Here is a 10,031-nt window from a genome sequence, read left to right as displayed (position 1 = left end):
CCGCCCAGATTTAAGGAGCTCCCGGCCGGCCGTTTTTTTTTTTTTTTTACTACGGCCGGCCCGGAGGTAGTTAAACCATACATGTTCAGTGCATTTTGAGCTTTGGTCATATATTGAGGTGCCTTTATTTTGGGGGTTTTAAGCATTCAATCACATCCAAAAAATTAACTAAGGTCAGCAACATGCTTAAAAATACCTTTGATTATAAACATCATTGTAATCCTGACTAGAGAAGGTCTTGGAATAATTTTTCTCCATTTAGAATCCACAGTGCTAAAGCACAAAAAACAGGAAATGGAATTAGTCAGTGCGGTTTTTCAGAGTAATGCTGGTTGTACATGTTTATTTTAGGGCAATTATAACTAACTCATTTTAAAAATTGCCATATGTATCAAGGCAAGCCAATGATGATAGGTTACCAAGATCTGTTCAGTCATTTTCTGCATTTGAAAATTGCTGGGTGTATGGCACCATGAGTCTTATTTCTATATGGTAGATATGTAAAGGAGTAAGCAATACTAATATCTTTCACTAGTTATTTAAAGTGAATGTGTGAGGATAGAAATGTGGGAACTCCAGTTCACTAGGTTTTTTAATGTTTAGGTTTGTTTATGCATGCATTGGACTGGACCAAGCGTAACAAATGAAAAGGGGTCTATTTATAAATGTTTTTCTCACAAAATTCACACAGTTTTCACCTACGATTTTACACCTTGTTCTAATTGGGGAAAAATATGCAAATCCTGGGTGAAAGCTGTGTGCAAACATTTTTAAATCAACCCTTAAAGTACAAGTTCACGTTCAGTAAAAGCCTGCTGTGTTGAATACTTGCCTTCATCCCTGTTTGTGTCCTCTGGTCCAGCCATGTGCCGCCTTTCCCTCAAACATCCTTGCTGGTTCTTCCTCCGCAGTCACATGCTGCAGCTCATTCATTCCTTTGGATGAGGCTTTTTCCAGCTGTTGAGCAGGGAAGAAGGTAAGTGACAGCAGACTGCACTCAGGCAGTTTAGTACAAGTTCACTACAAGCCCTGCCCAGGTCAGTGATTCATAAGGTAGTAATTGGTGGCAGCTACTGAGCCTAAACCTTTGAAATCCAAGTTAGCGCCTATTTTTCTGACCTCAAATGTTCACTGTAGACCATTGTCACTTTTTCTTCTTTCATAAAATCAGTTTGTCCATATGTGAAGTTCTGTGAGCGAGATATGTACAATGACATTGCTTACTGCTCCTTTAGAGAAACTGCCTGGCTGTCAAGCTGATCCAGTTCCTTAAGTACTTTAGTCACTCACTTGGAACAAACATGTACCGTAGTCAGTTCTGATTTTACTTGCTGCATGCTTTCTATAAGTGACTCAAATCAATGATGGTTGTCCTGCAATAACATTCTATGCAATTCTTTAAGGGCCCATTCACATTACATCCAGATCATCTCCAGACCAGATTGTTTCCAGACCCAAAATGCATCCTAACGTATCCCTATGCTATTTCTGGCCTCTGTTCACACCAGCGCAGTCTGTTCCAGACTAGACCAGAAAAATACTGCATGTCTTATTGTGTCTGGAATACACTGGAATGCATAAAAACGCATGAACGCACCTGTTTATTAAGACCATTTTAAGCTAAAAAATTTTTAGTTTTCCAATTGCGGTAAAAAGGCAGCAAAACGCAATTCACTGCGTTCCATATCTGGTCCGGAAAGTGGTGTGAACCTGCCCTAAATGTAACGCGTATTTATATGCTAATTCTTCACCGATGTCTGTTTTTGTCTTTCTTAAAAGGGAACACTCAAGGGTTTTGATCAGACAATCAATCTAATTTTGGATGAGAGCCATGAGCGAGTATTCAGCTCTTCACAAGGAGTGGAGCAAGTAGTACTGGGACTATATATTGTACGAGGAGACAATGTGTATGTATTGTGGCTTTAAAGATGTTTACTTAATCATGCACTATATGTGTTTACTTCTACAGCCTTTGAAATGGTGTTTGTGAGGCTGAAAGAGGGCCTTATTGACCGCCCATAATCTGTTTTGGATTACTCACTTCATTTCCCACCATCTTCCATCTAAACACTGGCCTGTCATGAACAGATCGAAAAGAGATGGCTAGGTGTGGGTTTCTGGTAGGAGTCTCCACCATCTGGTCCATGAAATTTTCGCGCAACATGTTTAGAAATCGCCCCGCCTTTGCCGATAAAGGACGGGATGTACAGTACATGTCGCACACTGTGCGGTACAACTCCCTTGGCTATCATGATGTTCTTGGCTGGTTTGGGTCCGTCGCGGCCCAACTTTCATTAGTAGTAAATAAAAGCAGTTTATAGGATCAACAGGCATACACTATTTGAAGAATGTATAGGAATTTTCTGGCTTCTTTCTCTGCTTTGGTAACTCCTTTTGTTTTACCCATCACAGAGCGGTCGTTGGAGAAATAGATGAGGAGACGGACTCTTCGCTGGATTTGGGAAACATCAGAGCAGAACCTTTAAATTCTGTTGTAAATTGACCCCTGTGTAAATAATGTGCTGTACATGATTTTATGCATTCTATGTTTTCTTACAAGCTTATGGGTTTGGATAAAAATCATATGAATTATTGTTAACATGTTTAGTTTATTGTGTATAATAAAATGTTTGTACATTTTTATTTATCAAAAGACTTTTCATGCTGCCATTGGCTGTAAACACCTCCTAGTATGATATAGAAGTAAAAGGGCCAGGAATCCAGGCTGATATTCTTGCAGCTATTGGATTGATGTTCTTCCAGTGGATGTTTTAACATTTAGGGCTAGTTCACACCACAAACAGTACATTCCAGTCCGATTTGGTGCCTGAACGCACTGGATCGCATCCCAGCCGTCTCCCTGCATTCAGAGGTGGGAGGGGGTGTGGCAGTGCATTGCAGTCAATGGTGCAGCAGCCACGCCCCCCGATTCACAAACACTAACAACTGCAGGAGTGTCCTTTCCACACCTTTTTTGTGTTGTGCATACCCCATCTATATCTTGCCTAGCCAGTAAATAATACTGCACAGTTTGTTCTAGTCATCTTGCCTTTTAAACCAATCTTGGAATTTGAGTTAAAATGTCTTCACGCAATAACCCTCTTAGCAAAGATACAACTATTGATGTTGGTTTTGCTTGTGATACACATTACATGTAACTGGTGCCATAAAACCCAATTTAAAAGACGAGGGAGAAAACCAAAAATGGAGCATAGATGTAGGACAGTTGACAGTTCCCTTAATTATCAAGGGAATTTGAAAGTCCATTAGCATGTTTTGTTCCTGGATCCAATTATAGAGAAGATATTGAAACAGTATCTGACCTTAACAGCAAAACAAAGGCTGAATCTTGGAGATCTATTGGTGAAGAATGAATTTTAAGCATCCCAAGAAAGAGTAAAAATAAAAGGTATGTTTAGGTTGAACGAAGAGTGAATGTCTTTCCTCCCCGGTCCTTCACTTTCTAAAAGGTAACCAGAAGATAAAGTAAGCAAGTTTCTAAGCTAATTAGCGTTAAAGGGAGACAGGACTTACACTTACTGGGTCAGAGGCGACCCCTGCTTTTCTGTCGTCTGGATACATGAAGCACCCATTGAGGACTTGAGCAGTACCACACCCAGACACCTTTTCCACCTCGCAGGGCTATACAGGGCCCTCTAAAGACATTAGCATTGTCTGGTAGCCACTGGAACCACACTGGAATGCATGCCAGGTGTGTGATGTTATACATCCATCCCACACCCTATGCATGCACTGAAACAGGTCTCTGGGCCATGTGTGCCAACAGTGGGGCCCGATATAAAAAGTCTAGAGAACCCGCGTCTGTACCTACCCATTAGAGTCCATAATAGAAGTCACCAGCACTCGATGATATGTGCAAGTAGTAAAGCACTTTTTATTCAATCCTTTGGTCACTATGTTGCCCAGAAGAAAGGACCCTGCATGGCCCCGAAATGTTGGCTGTTTGACGCATGTGACAATTGAATAAAAAGTACTTCACTTCTATCACACATCGAGTGCTGGTGACTTCTATTATGCACTGTATCTGACACGGTGCCATCCGTGATGTCACTTCAAGCACCAACCTCTTACTCAAGGTCTGTACGCTGCATGGAGTGCAGGTGATTTTGTATTATCGATTGTACCCATTAGAGCAGTGGTCCCCAACCCGCGGACCGGTACCGGTCTGTGGATCAAATGGTACCGGGCCGCGGGGCTCCGCATCCCCCTCAGCGGGCCACGGTAAAATTATCAAACGTTGACCGGTCCACGGCGATAAAAAGGTTGGGGAGCACTGCATTAGAGGACCCAGCAAATGTAAAAAGAGAATACAAGCATATGCTCCCCAGTGTCCAGCCTGCAGTGGAAAAGAATGGGGAGAAGGCAGCAACACCAAACAGGATGACCTCCAAACAGCCCAGGAGGAGCTTGCATCTGCAAGACTTACCCCTAGTTGCTGGAAGAGAAGACATAGCCGACTACCTGGATCCAGCAATAACCCACCGGCCCGGCTCCTACCAAGGAGACCCCTTCTACAGCTTCCAGTTAAGAAGCGGTCGGGCCAGTAGGTATGGAGTTTGTTTTCTTTTTTGGGACACAAGCTAATCTAACTGCCACCCACTCCAGACTTGAAAAGGAGAGGAAAACACTGAGGTCTTTGAGGAGGAACCCAAATGTATAATTGCCTTTTTCTGTTCCTTACAGGTAGGCAGATCCCTTCTCTTGTGTGTTGTGCAGTCATGGATCAAAGGGGAAAAAATCTTAAAGTTGGCTGTTTGTCTGCTCCCATTCACTTATTTAGCATGCAAGGCTGTCCCATATGTAAACACCTACATACTTCACACATTACAACATTCCCCATGGCTTCTCCTCTGCTAAATGGAAACCATTCATATTACTATTATGGTTTCAGTGAGCTTGTGGCTTGTCAATATATAAAAGGAACTAAATAACGCATGTAGCAAGTTGTTGGATTTTATACCTGGGTTGGATCTCAGTTGCAGAAGATTATATTTTAGGTGGTATGGTTCCTTAACCGGATTGATCCCAATTTAGCGGCATTTCATACAGATGGAATAGGGACACAACACAACTCATGTGGGAAGAAGGTTCTCGCATAAAGGTAAGTCTGATATCTGTAATTCTTGCAGTAGTATTCAATACTTAGACAGGTATAGTCCAGGGAGTAGCGTGGGAAGGTATATTACTTCATACACCTTCAGGAGCAGGCTGAGACCCCCCAATCATACAATGTTAACCTGTATTACCTCATACATGTGTAAAGTTCTCTTGCAGGACGTGCAGACTTTAAGCAGTGAGTCACAAATGGGAGATTAGTTAACCTGAGTAACCCCCGCCAGACATGTTCTCTGGTTGAATGATACAAGGTAATATACAGGTGAAACTCGAATAATTAGAATATTGTGCAAAGTTCACTTATTTCACTAATGCAACTTAAAAGGTGAAACTAATATATGAGATAGACTCATTACATGCAAAGCAAGATAATTCAAGCCGTGATTTGTCATCATTGTGATGATTATGGCTTACAGCTCATGAAAACCCCAAGAACCCCAAATCCACAACCTCAAAAAAGTAGAATATTACATGCAATCAATAAAACAAGGATTGTACATAGAACAATATCGGACCTCTGAAAAGTACAAGCATGCATATGTACTCAGTACTTGGTTTGGGCCCCTTTTGCAGCACTTACTGCAATTACTTTTGCACGATATTCTAATTATTCGAGTTTCACCTGTAGGATTTTACATAAGTCAATACTTGCGGTTAGCGGTGTTGATGGAGGCGAAGAATACCATCTCACAGAGAGAGAGCTGAACATAGCAAGGTTGTAGGATGGCGGGGGTGGAGTGGAAGTATGTTAGAAGTCCAGTGGAGTGGTTCACTCAGAGAGCAGCAGCTTTGTCAGAGATTACTCCCCAGTCAGTAGCAGTAGCTCAATCTTCTTTGTAATAATAAAGAGCAGTGCAGCCAGCAGGATTTGTACTCCAGGGAAGTCAATCTCAAGTGTTAAGTTTCCTGCAAGGCTTCCAGGAAAGAGAGTGGTCCATCCGAATGGAGGGAGATGCTCAGCATCCACAACATTACTCAGACACTGACCATTTCAGAAACCCCGCCTTTAACTTGACAGCCATGTAGAGGGAGGAGGAGCAGCATGAGGACGTGGGAGTAGGCGGCGTCGGATGCTGATCCCAGAGCGAGGACAGGTAAGTCTGTTACACTAAACATGTGCGGACAAAATGTAGACTATTGCATGGTAATAACACAAAAAAAGCCAGGTGATCTGCATAAACCATTTATTTGGTATATACAAAATTGTTATATTTTTTTAAACATTAAGATATTATTCTTCACAGTAAATACAGAAGAGTTCTGTGTAAACTGAAGTCTTGTACCCATTTTTATGAAATGAATGAATAGAAAAATGTCTCATTAAAAAATATTGTTGGTAAGTTTTAGCAATTATGTATCATTCGTCCTGTACTAAATGTAACCGTTTGGACTGATTAACTTAAAACCACATAGTTTCCATAAAAAAACCGAGGCAGTCTATACTAAGACATTATACCAAAAGGTACATAGTACATTCTATCCGTACTACATCTCCGCCAACAGAAGCAAAACTGTACCGTCTCTACAGCAGTGTATTAATAACAATAGTTTCTAGAAAAATACATAGGAAATCTTTCTTGGCACTAACACTTTAGGTAAATACTGACACAGGATGAGCTAGATACAAAATGGATAAATATTGGAATACACAAACAATATACACATGTTGAAAGGAAACGTATTGAACCACCATGAACATAAAGCACATCAAAGACCATACAAACTTGGTTTGGTTTACCTCAAGGGCCACAGCCATAATATTTGTATCATTACACTTGCCATTCAAATGCATCTACACCCAAATTTTTTTTTTAAATTTAGATTTGTATAGAACGGGGAAAGGTTGGAACCCCTGTCAGGTTTCATGACTATCTGGGGATCCATTAGAGAGACTTCCCCTCACTTCCTGAGGTTAACATTTACCAGACGGGAACATTTAAAACTGAGAAACAGACAAAAAGCTGATAGCGGTTCTGGAATTCCCTAACTAAAAAAAAAAAATGACTTGTGTCTGTGTTCCGGTTAGAGAGATTTCCCCTAACTTCCTGTCCTGGAAGTAAAAAAAATGTCTCCAATGAAGGCTTCGACTGCATTGAAACCTGAAGTTCTAATTCATCCCCACATTATCTAAGGCTGGGTCACACCTAGGCGTATTTGTCGCGCGTTTTTACCGCGATTCGTGGAAAACGCGCAACAAACGCCCGTTTCCGAGGGCTACTTGGCTGTATCCCAATGGAAACGCGAGACCAAAACGCCCCAAAGAAATACATGTACTTCTTTGGGCGTAGGCCGTTTTGTATCACGTTCGGACGGGCGGAAATACGGCAAGGTGTGAACCAGAGCCATTGAATACAATGGGATTTAGATGTTTGAGCGTTTTGTAGAGCGTTCGTCGAGCGTTGAACGCGCTACAAAACGTTCAGGTGTGAACCAGGCCTAAAAGAATATGTTTTGGGTATAGATACACTTCAAAATTGGTTTCGGATTTTTTTAAAGTTGAAATGAATAGCCCACATATCATTTTTACAGGTGATGGCAGATTTGATGGGAACCCAATGGCGTTGGTTATCAAGGAATAGCATAATGTTTAACAGATTTTGTTCCCTTTCACTCTGTTTAAAATGATTGCTTTTGGTTCAAGATCTTATTTCTGTAATATAATGCTTAAGAAAATACAATCATTTGGATATAGTATATTTTTAAAGAGTAATAAAATAGATCTATCCCCCAGTCAGTACCCAATGTGAATTTCGTGGATAGCTGTAGGTTGTCTATGCAGGTGATACATAAATAATATATATGCCTTTTTACAAAAATTATTTTACACTTGTTTTGTTACAATACTAAAATCTATAACTTTGATGGAGTTAATGGGGGTGATAGAAAGTCATATTTACTGTAGACGTATTCAGAATACATTTCACGATGCTTTACAGTACCACATGCTAAAAGTCAGGTATCAGAGAGATAACGGGTCGACTGGAGAATCTTCACTCAAATTCTGTGAATATTCATTTCAATTATCCAGTCATGTAAATTCCTGTTCACGTTGAATATACAGGCTTGTGCAGATGAAATATATAAAACAAGAATTTGCTTCTTACATGATTGGATAATTGAAAAGTTACACAACTTATTGTGTGAGAATTCTCAAATCCCAAATGAGGCTGATTTATTAAAGGACTTTCAGTTTTCAGTTTAACCACTTGAAGACCGGGGTGTTATTTCATTCCAGACTTTTTTTTTAGTATTCAGCACTGGGGTACTTTGAGATTTACTCAGTCTTGCAGCACCGTACCAACATGTATTTGATATCCTATTTTTTGGTGATATTTACCGTATTTTGCGCTCCATAAGGTGCACCGGTACATAGAACGCAGGCAGTTTCTGTGACAGAAGCTGGAGTAAGTGACTGCTGAGACAGGTGGCGCTGTGATTACAGCACCATGGTCTCGGTGATCACACAGAGCAGGCGAAGAACGGACATTCTTCGTCTGCTCTAGGTGATCTGAATAGATCACTTGTATTAAACGTTTAGCTCTGCTTTAGCAGGGTTAAATGTACAAAAAACGAGGGATTCGCTCCATAAGACGCACACACATTCCCCCCGCCTTTTTTTTGGGGGGGGGGGGGAAAGTGCGTCTTATGGAGCAAAAAATACGGTAATCACCACTGGGGTTTTTTATTTTTTACTATATAAAGAAAAATACCAAAGCTTTTGAAAAAAACTTTCCTTTGTTATGAAACATGTTTTGTTAGACAATTTTTTGGTAAAATATATAAGACGGGGTCACGTCGGGTAAATAGATGTCAAGCACGTCAAGCGTTCAAATTGTGTGCGCCCGTGAAATCGCAGAAAACTACCGTACCCAAAATTGGCCATAGACTATGCTTTAAAAGTTTTTAACGCTCATCAATTCAGCGGTAACAGTGATGGGCACTAGAATTATTACTCACACTCCGATGTTGGTGGTAATATGTAGAGCAATCGTCGTTTTCGCACGTAGGCGTTTCAGACGCGTGTTAGAATTTGTATGTGTGGGGTCAGGGGACTTTAACTGAGAGAAAAGGATTTTACGGTGAGTACAAAAATCCTATTTTTTTTTCTTGTTTAATTTCTAAATGTGACTTTTTTACACTTAAATTATTTTTATTAGACCCCTAATGTCACCTATGGAGTAGAGATCTGCTTCAGCGATCGCTTCAGCTTTCAGTGATTGGAGTGTGGTTAAATACATGACCATGTGCAGTTGAAATAAGTAAACAGGAATTTGCTTTCCTCATGATTGGATAATTGAAGCGAATATTTAAACATTTACATGTATTTTCTATGCACACATATGGAGTGTTTAAAGTATTTTCTGATGTGATGTTCATATATTTTGCAGTGGTATTAAATCAATGAAAACTGAATTAGAGTAGGCACTAGAGGCAGAGTGGGCTAGTACCAGCCTGATATACCTCTTCATTAACAGACCATTTATTTTACTTTTCAGTGCTGATAGTTTGACTAACAATTATGCAGTCATGCAACACTGTACCCCAATTATGTTAATACCATTTTAAATTATTTTATGTATTTAATTTTATATAATTGAGACATAGTTTTATATTGGTGTTATTTAATAAACACTTTCTCAGTTTTTTTACTGTATAAAAAGGAAGAAAAACTGTATTCCCTACTTCCTGTTATAAAACATATCAAATAAAACTGCTAGTACAGTACAAAAGCCATAAAAATTACCCTTTTTTGGAAGGTAGGCACCCATCTAATTTTTCGCCACCTTCTTTGGTATCTATTTACGGAATGTGACCCCATCTTTTATATTTTTACCTAAAAACAATTTTAGTGTATTTTATTCTAGAAATATTGGTTTGATAAACATTTGGGCAAA

General features: G+C 40.0%; 1 protein-coding gene across 1 annotated transcript in view; it reads left to right on the top strand.

Annotated features, from left to right (window-relative positions):
• The window catches only part of LSM8 (LSM8 homolog, U6 small nuclear RNA associated), a 7,368-nt gene extending 4,733 nt beyond the window's left edge, over positions 1–2,635 (top strand). Inside the window, exons 3-4 of the mRNA XM_018574000.1 lie at positions 1,780–1,907; positions 2,413–2,635. Of these exons, the coding sequence (XP_018429502.1) occupies positions 1,780–1,907; positions 2,413–2,503 (219 nt within the window). The 3' untranslated portion in view covers positions 2,504–2,635. The remainder of the gene's footprint in view (positions 1–1,779; positions 1,908–2,412) is intronic.
• Positions 2,636–10,031: the final 7,396 nt, after the last annotated feature.

Source organism: Nanorana parkeri, unplaced genomic scaffold, assembly GCF_000935625.1.
Source record: "Nanorana parkeri isolate BGI_ZX_2015 unplaced genomic scaffold, ASM93562v1 scaffold49, whole genome shotgun sequence".
Lineage (NCBI taxonomy): Eukaryota > Metazoa > Chordata > Amphibia > Anura > Dicroglossidae > Nanorana > Nanorana parkeri.
Note: the sequence above shows the minus strand (reverse complement) of the source record. Positions and strands in the feature narration are given on the sequence as shown.